Here is a 15,875-nt window from a genome sequence, read left to right on the forward strand (position 1 = left end):
CACCGGGCCTCAGTAAAAGGCGTTGAGTGGTCCCCGGTGAGTGGTCCCCCGCGTTGAGTGCTCCCCGGTGATAAAAAGGTTGGGGACCACTGCAATAGAGGATGGGCACCAAAAATGAAAAAAGGAGGACATGTCCTCCCAAAAAGTGACCACTCTTAACTCTACCTGAGAAGCCTTTCTAACAGACTCCAAGCAGACTGCAAAACAGAGAAACCCATTCTGTGGACCAGCACAGACCTCCTGGGGCAACAAGTCAGCCTTTTGGATAGACGCAGGTGGGTCACAGTGTTGCTCTGAAGCTGCAGAGCAAAGTTTGAGTCCAGGGGCACCTTGAAGACCAACCAAGTTTCATTCCAGGTGTGAAATTTCGTGCACATACCTGATATGGGCGAGGAATGTGTGCCCACCAAAGTTTCCACCTTGAACAAAACATGGTTGGTCTTCAAGGTGCCCCTTTGGAAGGGAGTCCAGGAACTCCTTAAGAGACCCACCTGAGTTTCAGGGTAGGCGCTTTTGAGAGGCAAAGCTCCCTTCTTCAGGCATCAGAAATGGAGATCTCGGAGTCCTTTTGCTGGAGTCAGACAGGAGGCAGGGTTGCCAGCCTGGAGGTCTAGGGGATGGGGTCTCATGTCATGGAGTCCACCTTCCAAAGGAGACATTCCTCCCGGATGAATTGACCTCCACCGCCTGGAGGCCAGTTTTAATCCTGGGTGGACTCCAGTTGCCTCCTGGAGGTTGGCAACCTTCGTTTGAGGGCTGTTCGGGAGCATGCGAGGGGAGAGCGCGGTTTGATCAGGGTGGGGGGAGATCTGTCCATCCTGCACCTCCCTGTGAAGACGGCGCCCAGAAAGGAGTCCTGCGGGCCTCAACCCCCCCCCCGGGGGGCACGAGGGGTCGTCATGGCGCGGAGGCAGCCCCCTCCGACGGTCGGTCCCTGGCCTCGGCGCGCACGTGCCGCCCGCTCAGGAGCCCCGCCAGGGCCCCCCCCCCCCCCGGCTGCAGGTCCCGCCCCGCCCCGCTCCCCTTGCCCGGCCCCCTCGAGGCACCGCGCTCCCCTCCCCCTCCCGCCCGCTGGCAGGTGCGGAGACGAGGCGGCGGCGGCGCTGCTGCTTGTGCTGCTTGCGCTGCTGCTGGCGTGCCCGAGCGGGGCCGGCCTCCTTTGGCGCAGACTCCGTGCGCCGCCGGTGCTCGCGGCCGCTGGCTTAGGGCGAAGCGCGGCTGCTCCTGCGCTCACATCGCCGCCCGCCCCGGACGAGCCCTTGCTTCGCCCACAGCCCGCCACAGCCCGCCACACAGCCGGCCGGCAGGGCGAGCGCAGGAGCGCCGGAGCGCAGGAGCGGGCGGCGGGAGCGCAGCAGGCCGACGATGCGAGGCCCGGGCGGGCGGCTGGCGGCGGCGCGTCCGCCGTTGCTGCCGCTGCTGGCGCTGCTGCTGGTGGCGCTGGTGGCGCGGGCCGAAGGGGACGGCCGCGGCGGCGGCAAGGAGGGCGAGAGCGCGGGCAATTTCATGGAGGACGAGCAGTGGCTCTCCTCCATCGCCCAGTACAGCGGCAAGATCAAGCACTGGAACCGCTTCCGAGACGTGAGTCGCCCTCGGCGCCCCCCCCCCCCCATCTCCCATCTCCCGGGGAGCGGCAGGGACGGCGAGGGAAGGGAAGGGACGGGACGGGGTGGGGGTGGCAGCGCCCGGGGGGGGGGGGAGTTGCTGCTGCCGCTGCCGCCTGCAGGCGCCGCGGCTCTCGGGAGTGCGCGCCCCGGGCAGGTGCCGCCCAGCCAGCCAAGGCGAAGGCAGCCCGGGCTGCGGAGGGACGGGGCGGGGCGGGACAGAGCCAGCCTCCCCGATCGCCAGAGGGGGCTGCGGGGCTGGGGGGGGGGTGCGGCTGGCAAGCGCCGAGGAGTCCCCAGCGCCGGGATTCGCCCCCCCCCCCGCCCATGAGAAATGCCTGCCTTTGAGGTTTCCCCAAACCGGGGGGGGGGTAAAGGGGGGGGTTGCGGAAAAGCTGCACCTTCTTGCGCGACTCGTTGCCGCAGCCTGGCCGCTGCTGCGCGCCCGCTTGGCGAGGGGCTTCCCCGTCGGTCCCCGGGGGAATCGGAGCGGCCCGAGAAATGCTGCAGCGCCGGGAGAGAAGCCGGGGCCGGGGGCGCCGAGCGGAGGGGAAGGGAAGGGTCGCCTGTGCCCCTGCCGGGATGGGGCTGGACCCGCGGAGCGGCGGCAGGGCTGGTTCCGTGGCTGCCCGACTGTGCGCAGGGAGGGGGAGGGGGAGGGGGTCTCCAAGGGTGCCCCCCCCCGAAAATCAGGAGACTTGGAAAAAAAATGGGGGGGGGGATGGCATTCCCGAGAGAGAGAGATAGAGAGAGAGAGAGAGAGAGATTCCCGGGAATGATGGAGAGGGTGACTCCATGCGGGATTTTTGTACTTTTCTGTATTTGTGCAGAATGCAAATCCCTTTGGGCAGGGGCATCTGGCCCTTCCCTACCCTAGGAAGGGAGGGAAAATGGCACCTGCCCACCCCCCTGGCGGGATTGAGGACAAGTTGCCCTCTCCTCCCTGGCCCACCGTGGCCCCTGCCCCTGCCCATTCTGCTGTGGGGAGATGTTTGGAGGAAGCCGCTTCTCCGTGAGTCTCGCATCTGCCCCCCTCCCGAGGAGGACGGGCAGAGGAGGGGGCCGCTCAGTTGGAGGAGCGGTCTCTGGCATCTGCAAGATAAGCCAGCCAATCTGGCCATCTTTTTGGTGCCACAAGGCGCTTTTTGTTCTCTGCCCTGTCATTGCCTGGCACAGCTGGATGACTTGTGCATGTTGACTCAGAATTAAATGGCCTGCCCTTCCTTACTTGCAGTCTCAGCCCTTAGGATGCTTTAGGGTAATTTGCGAGGTTTGGCTCACCAGACCAGCATATTCAGAAGCAGAGTTCCACCCTTCTGCGTCCTTTGAAATCAGCTTGGACTTTGCATGCTTTTGTGCCGTTACTGCACTGGAGTAAATGCGTCTGTCTTTGGAGGGCTTCTCTTCTTGTTCTTGTTGGGACCAGAGAAGGCTGGCTCAGCCTCAGGGAAACCGTGATTGTGGTACTTCTTCTCCCTGCTCCCCCTGAAGGTTTATTTTATGGGATCTACTTTAGTAGAGATCAAACCAGCCACTGGAAGACCTAAAGAGAAACAATTCTAGGGAATAGCTGTGCTTGCAGCAGAATTTGACCAGTATATGGGGTAACCTTAAAGACGGCACAGAATTTGTTCCAGCCTGAGTTTTGGTGAGGCAGGGCTCACTTCCTCAGATGCATTCCTTAGACAGACACGTTTATACTGCAAGTAATGCAGAGGCAGGGCTGTCTGGCGAAAAAAGGATGGGTCTGTCTAACAGTCTTAGGGAAGGTTTAAAAAAATTATTCAGAGTAATTGCAGAAAGATCAGACCAAATTGCCCCCCCCCAACTTTTCCACTCTAAGCAATTTCCCAGCCTAAGCAAGATATTTGTACATGCAATCAAACCATGCTAGTGTCCTTGGAAACAGATGTCAGAGTTACGAGGGCGAAGTGTGGCATGGTGTGAAGCCCTCTCCCTTCTGTTCCCCACTTGTGGAAGTGTAGCTGGGGGCTCTTCTCCTGCCCCCTCACCCAGGCAAGACTCTCCTGCTGGGTTTCTGTGTGTTGCTGCTGTGAAAGGCTCCTGAGCAGAGCTGCTGAGCCAGGGCTTGATCCGGGGAGCCTCCGCCTTGAAAGGCCACACCTGTAGAGCCGAGCAGAGAAGGAGTCAAGAGTTTTCCATGCAGATCACTGTCATGAGTCATCCCTTCTCTTTTTACCTGAGATGGGAAATGATGGATACTCCCACTTCCCTCACGGTACAGGCGAGCATGAGTTCGGAGTGTTCTTATGGGTGCAGTGGGGATCTGAGTGGGGATTTTATGGGGGTGCTGGCAATTTTGGGTCTGTAATCTGAGGAGGGAGGCAATCCAGAGGAGAAGGCTATGCGCTTGTGTGGGCGGGGCCAGGCTTTTTATGACACAGTCCCAACATCTACTTTGATGCACCTAAGAAGATGTGCGGACAGTGGGGGGGGGCGTGAAGGAAATGGCAATCGGGTTCAACCTACCTAATGGCTGTTCCGTCAGCAGGAAAAGCAATTTCGGTCAGCAATAAAACTCCAGAAAGGCTGGCTTTTGCCCTCGGGACATCATCTGACGAGCTACTTAGTTCTTTCTGCCGGCGCCTTTGTACGATTTACTAGCAAAGGCATTAAATAAAAGAGAGGCACGCACCCCCTGCCTCCAAAAATACCTCCATCTGACCAGATTGGCAAGCTGGGGCCAGGAACAATGCTTTCCCACTGGATTTTGTTCTGGCCACTCTCTCTGCAAGTGCCTATGTGGGGGGGGGGGACTGTAGGATTTGGAGTCACCTAAATATTACTGATGGGCAGAATCCAGGCAGACAAAAGGAAACGTGTCCCAGAGCCTCAGGAGAATGGCTGTGGTCACCCCCCCCCCCGGGCTTTAAGCACACATTAGGCTGCCAGCGGTTATTAGCTGAGATAGCTCAATGGAACCTCTTTTTATTGGGGGGGGGACAAGCCTGCATGGCCCGCTTGGGGGCTTCTGACTGGCTGCACTGGGGGAACAGGACGCCCACTGAGAGGAGACTCATCTGATTTCAGGATTTTGTACTGGGCAGTGATGCCTGTGAAAAAGATGTAGTTTGGCAAAGTCGAGAATCGCTTTAGGTGATCTTTCCTCCTGGCACCCCAGCTGGGAGAGGCCGAAGCAATGAAGAGGAGTGGGCTGTAATGAAGAGGGCAAAGCTGCCCTCTTCTGCAGGCTTACTCGGGAGTAAATCCTGTTATGCACGGTGGGAGTCACTTAAGCGTAAGAGGACAAGCCTGTGCAGAGCTTCTCTCCTCTAAGCCCCTAGTTGAGATCTGTGGACTTAGACTGGAGTGCAAACGCAGCCCACTTACCAGGGAGTCAATGCCATTGCATGTTGCAGGACTTATTTCTGAGGAGGCGGGGCATCGGGTTGCACTGTGAATGTCCACCAGGCAGCTTCTGAGAGGTGACCTTAGGCATAGTACCATCTCTCTCACACATGCACCCCCCCCCATCATAATACAGCTCTACCTTGCAGGGTTGTTGCAAAGATTACAGGACTTTCGGTTTCATAGTAATTCTAAGTTTTATGATGACTGGAAAATTCCACAGCAGGTATGGCAATCCAGCTCACAAATCTCGGCTGAGCCCTTGGTGGCATTCAGACGCTAGCTGCCTCGATTTGCCATGTGTGGGGTTGTAAAGTTGCCTTTTTCTGTACCTCCCTTTGTGCCTGTTCCCCAATATGGATGTGCCTGCTCAGGACTTCAGGCGGTCTGGGCTGCATCCCCCGCCCCATTGACTTTAATTTGAGTGTAAACGGAGCCCATTGCGATTTTAATGAAACATTCCAAATGCTCGCTCTTAACCTATAAATGCTTATAAAGCAGCCCAGAGGGGGGATAGATACTGAAAGCTGTTTTTTTTTTTTAACCTGGTAGAAATTCTGTATTTGCTCTCAAACAAGGTGGGCAGGGAAAAGGTACTTTGAATGCCTAGAAGGGAATGCTGGAAGGGCGGCATTTGCAGCTGGCCAGATGAGAGCACCCAGCAACCAGAGAAGTGATTCACATTCTGAAAGAACTGTTAGGAGGCTGTGACCAATGAGGAATCAGAGATCGCTGGGAACACAGAGGAGGCTGCCCTGTGCCTCTCTGTATGATTTAGTATTTGGGCTTAGTTCTGGCACCCCTTTCCGGATGGCCTCTGCTCCGAACTGGTCTTTCTGCTTTGCCTGTATCAGGAGACTGGATGACTCGGCCCTCTGCAATGCAGACATCCCCCCATTCTCAGGGAAGGCTTAGTGACTTTATCTTGGTTATTTTTTTTTTAAGAATGTGATTTTAATAAGTGATTATTGTCTATGTTACGTTTTAATTGCCTGCGAGCTGCCTCGAGCAAATTCATTGGACAGAGGGGGTTAGAAATTATTAAAATAAATACAAACATAAGCTCTGCATGAGTCATGTGGGTTTTCTTCCTTTGGCACACCAAGCCGACTCATAACTTGTGCAGAATTTCAAGGCTGAGATTCTCTGATGACAAGCAACTCTGGTTCTTCCCTCGTCTAAACAGAAACCCATTTTTATACAGCAAACCTTGATTCACGAGGCCGCTTACAGCGTGCATTAAAAATGACAGCCCAAAATATAAATGGTCATAAAGCAGCTAGCAGGAATCTTCTTTTATTTTTTTGGAAACCCACCACCCTAGGAAATGGCCCGTCTCCCAAGCGAGGAGTAAATCATCCCTCAAAGCATAAACGTTTTGAAGCAGCAAGGTTTAGCAGCAAGAACAGGGAACAAGGACAAGGGTGTAAAATACCAAAGCCCAGCTGAGTTTGCCACTTCCGTGGAAAAACAAGAACAGAAATTAAAAATGATGAAACGAGCAAAATATCTTCAGAAGGGCCCGCCATTGAGAAGAGGGAAAGAACAAATGTGAACCCTTGAAGCGGTCTTTTCGTCAATCAGACCATTGGGCCGCAGCCCTCTAGGGTCTTGGGCTGGGGTCTTTCACCTCATCTATGACCTTTGACCTGGAAGTGCTGGGGCTTGAACCTGAAGCCTTCTGTGTGCCAAGCAAACGCTCTGTGACCCATCCATGGCCCCTTTTCCATGTGAGGGGGGGGGAAGCACAATTACAAGCTTGGGATGAGATGGGGAGATGCACATGGAGTGCATTGAGACCAAACCTGCAGTTGGGACTTCGATGCAGAGTTGCTTCTGCCAGAGGCTGTGGGTGGCACCCGACTTCTGGCTCCAAAGGAAGGAGTGGCTTCCCCTGTCAGCACACACTTGATCGACTCGCCAGAGGATCTGGGCATTTGCGCCGCGTATCGACTACACTGGGGCCCTTGCGCTGAGCAGCAGGTCTGAAGCAGAAGATGCTAAAAGGGCAGCACTCCTAACGGCATCCACGGGTCTCCTCCTCCTCCTCCAATGAATACGGTGCCTTGTGTTTAAAAATTAGAGGAGAGGACTTGAGAAGGGTTCAGGATTGAGCTGGCATTTGGGGTAGGCTCTTCAGGATGGCAGGAGATGTGGCTCGGAGGGAGAGCATCTCCTGGGCTCAGGCCCTGGCATTTCCAGTTGAAATGCTCAAGGAGGAGGAGGGGATGCAAAAGCCCCCTGCCCAGGACTCTGGAGAGTGGCTGCTTGTCTGAGTAGACCTTTTTGACCTTGATGGGCCAGTGGTTTGGCACAGCAGAAGGCACTTTGTGTGTTCACTGGTATCCTTCTCCTATTGTAGCTACTTAATTTTTATTCTGCCTTTCTCCCCAATGGGGCCCCAAAGTGGCTTACATCTTTTCCCTCTCTTCCATATTGTCTTCGCAAACAGCCCTGTGAGGTAGTTCAGGCTGAGCGCATGTGACCAGCTTCTGTGGCACTAACAGGGATTCAAACCCGGGTCTCCTAGATCCTAGTCCGTCGCTTGACCCGCTATACCATGCAGGCTCTCAAAGTTGGAATAGGATCAAATTTACTAAGATGCTCAGATATCAGAAAACAAAATACATTTGATCATTACCCGATAAAAAGCAGAACATTGATGGTCCAATTTAAAAGTATGGCCATATTAAAATGAGCTGTGTTTGAGGAAAGCTTTCCGTTTTCTCGATGCAATAAGACGATCATCCCTAAAAATATAAAAAGTGGCCCACTGGATGGATTTGCCTGTCTGGGCCTTTTATGGTGAGACAATTTGCTGTCTGGGTCCGAATTCCGGTGATGCCACCTGCCCCTCCTGCCTGTTGCTGGATTTGTGAAACTGCAGAAGGACCGGGCCACACTGCAATCCTCGGCATGGCCCTGCAGGGGCTTCCCTTCTCTTCGCAAGCTTTCCGTTGTGCATTTGCTGCCAGGAGCATTTTTGCTTTTGGAAAAAGCGCTCTTGGCTCTGAGACAGGCAGGGGGGGAAGCGAGCAGGTTACTGACAGGTCTGCAGTCTGGGGTCTCTCTGGAATCACCGCCAGAGGCTTTTCAGTGAGACAGGAGCAAAGGTAGAAGAACGGTTCCTTGCTGGGCTGTCAGAATGCTGGAAAGCAGGCAGCCTTCTGATGTGGAGACGGACCACCGGAAGGTCAAGATTAAAGGAGCCGTTTGCCCTGGAAACAAGACCTGATCTGCAGTTCTCCATCTCATTGTTCCCTCGCCCAGGGTTGGAGGCATGAGCTCCAGTGATTTAGAAGAAGAAGAGCTGTTTTTTTTTGTGCTCTGCTTTTTATTACCCAAAGGAGTCTCAGAGCAGCTTGCAATTGCCTTCTTTTCCCCGCAACAGGCACCCTGTGAGGTAGGTGGGGCTGAGAGAGCTCTGATAGAACTGTGACTGGCCCAAGGACACCCAGCTGGCTGCATGTGGAGGAGGAGTGGGGGATCAAATCCGGTTCTCCAGATTAGAGGCCGCTGCTCTTAACCACTGCGCAATTCTCACTTTGGTTTGGGGGGGAGAGGGGGGGGGGAGAGAGAGAGAGAGAGAGAGAGAGAGAGAGAGAGAGATTGGTCATTCAGTCAGCTTCATGGCAGGACAAAGATTTGAAATGGAGTCTCCCCATTCCAGGTCTGAATACTTGGAAATCCATTTAATATTTTATCACAGTTTGAAGGTACCAAACTCGGGAATGGTTCCAGACCAGGTATCATGACTTGAGGCTCCAGGCAGGCTGGCGAGGCCAGTGATTACAAAGACCTCTGTTAGGCCTTGATTTCCTTGGGGTTTGGGAATGAAGTTGCGCTTTGTTCCCTTAAGACCGCTCATGCGTCCCCGAGGGGTAGCAGCAGCATCCGCCAACCACAGTATCTTGCTTCATATTGGGGGATCAGTTGCAATATGCTTAGAGGTGCTTTACTTTTGGACATACACATGCTGATTCAGAGGACGAGCAGAGGGAGACAGGAGTATCTGGTGTGTTAACTGGCTGTGGGTAAAGAGGAAGGAGGGAGCTACAAAACCAGCAGCCCTGAGAAGAGATTTCTTTTTCTCTTTCTCTGTGCTGTTCATGTTGTGGAGGGAGGTGGGGTCCATGTACTTCTTTCTGCTGAGCATTGCATTCCTATAGATCAGGGGCAGTCAAACTGCGGCCCTCCAGATGTCCATGGACAGCATTCGCTGGCAAAGGCTTCTGGGAATTGTAGTCCATGGACATCTGGAGGGCCGCAGTTTGACTACCCCTGCTATAGATGCTGGGTTATAACTGACTCTGGGAATGGATACTGGGTGCATTTATGGATGCTTCTCCTCAAAGTGGTCACAGATGCCTGTCTGATGTTGGCATCAGCAAAGCAGCCTGCAAAAGGTTAGCGAAATGGCCAAAATTGGATGCATCCTCAGAAATGACCAAAATTGGATGCATCCAATGTCTGTTGCCAATTTAATTTATTCTCCTGCAGCTTAATCTTGAAAGATGTCCATGAACATACCGGCCTCCTGCCTCTCATTAGCTTGGTTCAGAAAACAGGTGTCAAGGTGTGCATAGTTGGCTGCGCCAATAAAACGGCGTCCTCGAACCAGCTTGACCCCAGTCAAAAATAGTGATCGGGTCATTCCTTCCCCTGTTCCAATACAAAACCAAAAAAGGAAACCAAAACCCAACCTGAACAGAAAGTCAGGAACCCCAAGGTTGAGGTGCAACAACAATATTTTAAATAATCTTTACAAATATTTATTAAACAAAGTTTACTGATTCAGTATATTTAAAACATAGTAAAAACAACATACATACATCTAATGTTCTCTTAGGGAAATTTAACCATATTCACTTAGCAGAGAGATTATGTTTTCATGGTTGTATGGCCCCTGGCCTTCTTCCTCATATTATTTTGTTTTGCCCCCGGTTCTCTTTATTCCGCTATGTGATATCTGACATTCTGTCCTCCTTTCAATTCCATTTTGATGAAACTGTAATATCCAATAAATTACTTGACAGCAAGGATCCTGCTCGGATCTCCTGTATTGCAGCATTTTTAGGCAAGGCTTTTAGAATTAATTCCTTGTTTTTAATGAAACTGAGTAACTCCGTTTGATTTTTTAATTTTATTACTTTGTATCTCCCTACTTGTATTGCTGATTATGCCAATAAAGGCTTCTGTATCTGTCTGCATCTGTATCTAACATATATCTAACTGCACATGACAGAATAGACCAAATGCATTTGGACCCCAAAGGGTCTTCCTCAGTGGTCAAATGATTGTGTGGAATGCTCTCTTGCACAAGGTCAAAATCTAAAGCCTTGCTGGGTTGGCAAAGAAAAATCCAACTAGTCTTTCTAAAGTATCTGATTTGGAGCCCACCTTCTAAAACATGTACCATCTGAGACCACCACTCTCAGCTGTTGCCTAGCTCTCCATCAAGAGTGCGTCCCATGAGTTCCAGAAAAAGTTTTGTCAAGCACTGTCCATCCACATTGCGTGTAGCTCTTCGTTCCCTTTATCGCAGTGTTATGCGGCAACACAGCTGTGCATGAAATGGCACAGCCTTGCTTGTTGGTTCTTGTTGTTGTCCTGCGGACCGAGCTCCTCTGAGGACACTCTTCCTTGACATCACCAAGCAGAGAGGACCTTAGAAGATTAAACTCAGCCAACACATTTGGCCTGAATCCCAGAAGCTGCCTTGTACCAAGTAAGACCTTGGCTCTGCCAACAAGATATGCCTAGTCTTCTCTGATGGGTGGCAGCTCTCCAGGATCTTAGACAGAAGTCACTTTCTTAGCACCTATTGCCTGATCTTGATACCTGTTAGGGATTGAACCCGAGACCTTCTGTGTGCACAGCAGCAGTTCTGCCACGGAGCCATGGCTCCGTGCCGAAACAGAAGAAAGAGGCCGGCCTAGAGCCTACAACCACGCTCTGAGATACTGTCCTCTAAGCACGCTCTCAGCTGGGAATCTTATCCTCTAGGACAGTGATGTGATACGATGCTTGTGTAGGGAAGAACTTTGTTTGCAGCAGAGGACATCTGTGACCCACACCACCATTGTCTTTGCTTTGCACTGCTGAAGAGGCAAGCCTCTTGACACACCAAAGAGGCAAGCCACCTAACACTGGGCACCTAACACTTCACTTCACAGGGACCTCTGAGCCCTCTGCATCTTCTCCCCAAGTTAGTTTTCATTTTATTTTATCTCAGCCCCCTCCCCCCCAAAAGTACTAAGGAAGGACCAGCTGGGGGTCCTCCTACCTTTTAAGATCTGCTGTTTCCTCAAGATCTCATCCATGGGTTTCTCCTATGGGCCAAGAGCTGGTGGACACAGCTGGTTCTTTCTCCCCTCGGCCGCCCGGCCGTTGTCTGCTGACGGTCTGTCAGTTAGCAGCACTTGCAGGACAGTTTCCATCTTCCTCAAAGGGAGGGGGAACCACAGCCCAGAACGGTTCCCAGATGCCCAGCAGCCCACCCCCCCACCCCTTTCCGAAATATCCATCTTGACAGCCAGGCTGCTCCAGCTAGAGTGTGCCTTCATGAATATGAATGGATCAGCGCTCTCAGGGAGCTGCTGAGGGTGGGCTGTAATTCTCTCTCTGTTAAATAAACCAATTAGTTTAATAGATAAAGGGCGAGGATAAAAGCAATCGGGATGGGGGGAGGCCCCCTATTTAAGACTCTCCGCTGGGGACTTATTATGAGTCCCATAGAACGCCAATGGAGCCAATCTGGTTTGCGCCAGGAGTGCACCTTCTTCAGCAGATTCTCAGATGTTGACAGAAGTCCTTGACTGGGGAGGTGCACAGGGAGAGAGGGAGAGAGGGAGAGAGGGAGAGAGAGCTCCAGGCCTCTCCGCGGCTGTGCAGGTTGGATTTTGGCAGTGGCCGCAGGTCACTGAAGAGGAAGGAAAGTTCCGGCCTTCCCTCCCTCTCCAGGCATAAGAAGCATCCTTCTCTCCTCGCCCCCCTTAGGATCAATGTCTGGTTTGTGTCCTACCCTTGTGTGGTTCACTCAAGGTTCACGTACAGAATAAGGGACATGTGGGACCCTTTTCTCTGAGGAAGGTCTTTTCCCCGCTGGAGTGGAAAGGTGGACCTTGGAGAGAGGACCAGCAGCCTTTCCTGCTTTTCACCCTAGTGGGGATCCTAAGCAGCTTACATTGTTCTCCTCTCCTCTATTTCCCCCCACACAACGAACACCCTGCGAGGTAGGCTAGACTGAGAGAGCGATTGGCCCAAGGTGAGTTTCGCTGATGGGGTCAGGATTTGAACTGGGGCCTCCTGGATCTGTGTCCGACGCTAATCACTGCCCCATGCTGGTTCACGCAAGGAGAATCAATTCAAAAGAGGAGCCTGTATCCTTTTTAATTGGCCCCGAAGCCTGTTCTTGCAGTGGCAGAGGTGCAGCCAAGTCTAGCTTCCCCCTTGAAGGCTCACCCGGATCCCTTCCTTTGTTTGCCCTGCTCAAGGGCACAGAAACTGAGCCTGTCAACATTCCCTGGCATTCCTCACCCTTTCGACCTCTCCTGGGGATTTCTTGGCCTGAGAGAGATGCCCCTGAGGGTTTGGGCCTGGGGAGAGCTGTACCGTGGTGATTTGTGAGGCCAAAAGAAAGTCAGATGGTCAGCTGGGATAACCAGAGGGGCGTCACTGAAGGCTCCTGTCTCTCTCTGGTTCATGACGTCAGGGCAGTGTTTGTGTTAGTCGAGAGAGGGACATGTAGGGCCTGACCCCTAGCCTGAAGTGGGGCTTACTGAATAGGCACCCATTCTAGATTTTTAGTGGGATGTACCTCATTGGGAACTGAATGCCTGAAATGGAGCAGGAAACTGAAGAGTAACAAAATCAGTCAAGAGCCTGACCAGATAAGTATGGTTTAACCCCGAGCCTGAAGCTAAGAAGTTAAGGCACCAAGTGATTGCCTGAAGAAAAGCACCCCAAAGATGAGGGGCCAACTCAGAGAAGGTCCTCACTGCTCATAAATACCCGCCTTGTTCCAGAAGGAGATGGGGCAGCATAAAACTGTAGCTTAAAGCAGGGGTAGTCAACCTGTGGTCCTCCAGATGTCCATGGACTACAATTCCCATGAGCCCCTGCCAGCATTTGCTGGCAGGGGCTCATGGGAATTTTAGTCCATGGACATCTGGAGGACCACAGGTTGACTACCCCTGGCTTAAAGTAAAGCTTACCAAAAGCTCATTAGCCTGGTGTTGTAGGGATTGGATCTTGTGGGAACAGGTTACCACCCCATTGAGAATGTATGGAGCTCTCTAGCAGAAGGAGAAGAACTGGGTTTTTGTACCCTGCTTTTTATTACTCAAAGGGGTCTCAGAGCTTACAATTGCCTTCTCTTCCTCGCCCCCAACAGACACCCGGCGAGGTAGGTGAGATTGAGAGAGCCCTGAGTAGATCTGGGATTGTCCCAAGGCCACCCAGCAAGCTTCATGTAGAAAAGGAGTGGGGAACCAAACCCGATTCTCCAGATTAGAGGCTGCCACCCTTAACTACTATGCCCTACTGGCTCTCACTGGGTCACCTGGATCTTCCTCTCCCAGCGTTCTCTGCTCTGATTGGCAGCACTGCTCCAAGGCTGCCCAGATCTTTCTGCTGATCCTGGGTGCTCTATTGCTGAGCCGGCTATGAAAATCCCTGTTAAGCCTCTTCCCATTCCGTTAAGCTATTTTCACCCACAGTGATTTAAAGAAGGGATTCAGAGGTGATACTCCAAATTTTTACTGTTATTGCAAGCCCATTTATTATTTCTTGATATGATTGAATTGATAACACCGAGTTGAGGTGGGTGTCCTTCTGTTACATCACCCTATTAGACAGTGCCTGGGGGGGAGAACAAGGCCATTCCTCTCTCCTACGTCTGGAGATACTTTGGGATTTCTAAAAGTTCTGATACGCTATCTGTGTTTGAAAGAAAGGATCTGCATTCCCACAGATGCTCAGTTAGATTTTTTGTTTTTTTGAGGAGGGGGTGGAAGGAGGGGATGATGCAAAGCTACCATGCTTAGAAAGGTCTTGGCTTTGAAGATTTTTTTTCTTTTAGGTTTCTGGTCTGTGAAATTAACTAAACCACAAGGGAGTCTACATGTGGTCTAGTCCAGGGGTAGTCAACCTGTGGTCCTCCAGATGGTCATGGACTACAATTCCCATGAGCCCCTGCCAGCAAATGCTGGCAGGGGCTCATGGGAATTGTAGTCCATGACCATCTGGAGGACCACAAGTTGACTACTCCTGGTCTAGTCAATTCCCCCCTGCCTTTCTTATCCAGAGCAGCTGCAACTGGGGAGTTTAATAAAATGGTGCAAACAGAGAGCCAGTGTGGTGTAGAAGTTAAGGGCAGCAGGCTAACCTGGTGAGCCAGGTTTGATTCCCCTCTCCTCCCCATGCTGGGTGACCTTGGGCCAATCATGGTTCTCTCAGAGCTCTCTTAGCCTCACCTCTTAGCCTCTCAGGATGTCTGTTGTGGGGGGAGGAAGGGAAGGCGATTCTCAGCTGCTTTGAGACTCCTTCGGGTAGTGAAAAGCGGGGTATAAAACACAGCTGTGCTTCTCTCTTCCCTCCCCTCCTGTAGCAGAGATCCTCTTTCTCTGCCCTTGTTCAGCTGCTGAGGCAGGGGCAGGGCCACACTTGCAGTGAGGGGACCAAAGTCATAATTTCTGTGCAGCCTTAGGACAAGGCATGCTGCTGGCAGGGGCTTATGGGAATTGTAGTCCATGGACGCCTGGAGAGCCACAGTTTTGGGCCACCTCTGGCAAGAGGCAAAGGTGACTATTTTTATTTCTTAACTGTTGGACTTCTTTCAAATGTGTGTTGGGCTGATTTTCATTCCCCCCCCGCCCCATTGCTTTCACTGCATGTTTGCACTTCTCCCATGGACAAAGGGGGAGGAAATTAAACAAAGCAGCAGTACCTCTCATTTGACACGCCAGTGTGATGGCTGCCTGTCAGTGTTCGCTCTTGCAGCAGGCCAGGGCGCCCGGGGGGGGGATGGGTTGGCTTCAGCGGTTCTTCAACACAGACGCATGCCCGAGGGTGCCTGGCTTCCTGCTCCAGGGGAGAGAGAGGAGGCCTCCTGTGTGGGCAGTTCTGACCTTTAAGGACCCGATTGGTGGCCGGCTGAGCTCTTGGGACAATGCGGCCCGGAAGCACTCGCTCCAGTAATGCGGGATTAATAAAGCAAGTCTTTGGGAACGTGCTTCTCCGCCGAGGAGTGTGCTGTTGTGCTCGGTGAGTCACAATTAGCTGTGTCACCGAGAGCCATTTTTGTGGCACGGCCGGGGGGAGGGGGGAGAATCCGGGCTAAGCTGAGTGGTGTGCCTTGCCCTTGTCCTCTGCAGTGCGGGATACAAAGGAGAGGGGAGAGGAGCCATGCAGAGAGCTCAGGCAGGGACCGTGGTTGCTCTGAAGCCTCTGCTTCAGCACCAGCCCTATTGTTCATGCAGTGCCTCTCTGTGTGTGTGTGGGGGGGGAGCTGGTTAGACACCCTGCAGATCTCTGTCTCCTTGCTCTGAAAGGCATCTTGCCCAGGAGGCATCGGGCCTCCCCAAAGTTGCCCAGTTCAGCACGATAAACAAGGAGGGGCCTAGGGATGGACAGCCAGGTGAAATGATTCTTGGTTGCATTGTCTACGGCTGTCATTTTCTCTGCTCCTCTGGATCCCCAGGCTCTCTAAGCAGGCTTAGCTCTTGATCTGGGGAGAGGGAGGGTCTGGAGGCCACCTGTCTCTCCTTGACCTCCGCAGGGCTAAATGCGGTGCAAAGAGGGTGGGGCGTTGCTAGAGGATCCTCTGCAAAAGGATGCAGAGGAGGAGGAGGTTCCTGCCCCTTTAAATAGAGGTGAAGGGGAGGGAATGTTCAGCAGGTG

At 52.8% G+C, this 15,875-nt stretch overlaps 1 protein-coding gene across 1 annotated transcript in view; it reads left to right on the top strand.

Annotated features, from left to right (window-relative positions):
• The first annotated feature begins 1,100 nt into the window (after positions 1-1,100).
• Positions 1,101-15,875, top strand: part of SPOCK2 (SPARC (osteonectin), cwcv and kazal like domains proteoglycan 2) — a 77,030-nt gene continuing 62,255 nt past the window's right edge. Inside the window, exon 1 of the mRNA XM_077350466.1 lies at positions 1,101-1,581. Within this exon, the coding sequence (XP_077206581.1) occupies positions 1,366-1,581 (216 nt within the window). The 5' untranslated portion in view covers positions 1,101-1,365. The remainder of the gene's footprint in view (positions 1,582-15,875) is intronic.

Source organism: Paroedura picta, chromosome 8 (assembly GCF_049243985.1).
Source record: "Paroedura picta isolate Pp20150507F chromosome 8, Ppicta_v3.0, whole genome shotgun sequence".
Lineage (NCBI taxonomy): Eukaryota > Metazoa > Chordata > Lepidosauria > Squamata > Gekkonidae > Paroedura > Paroedura picta.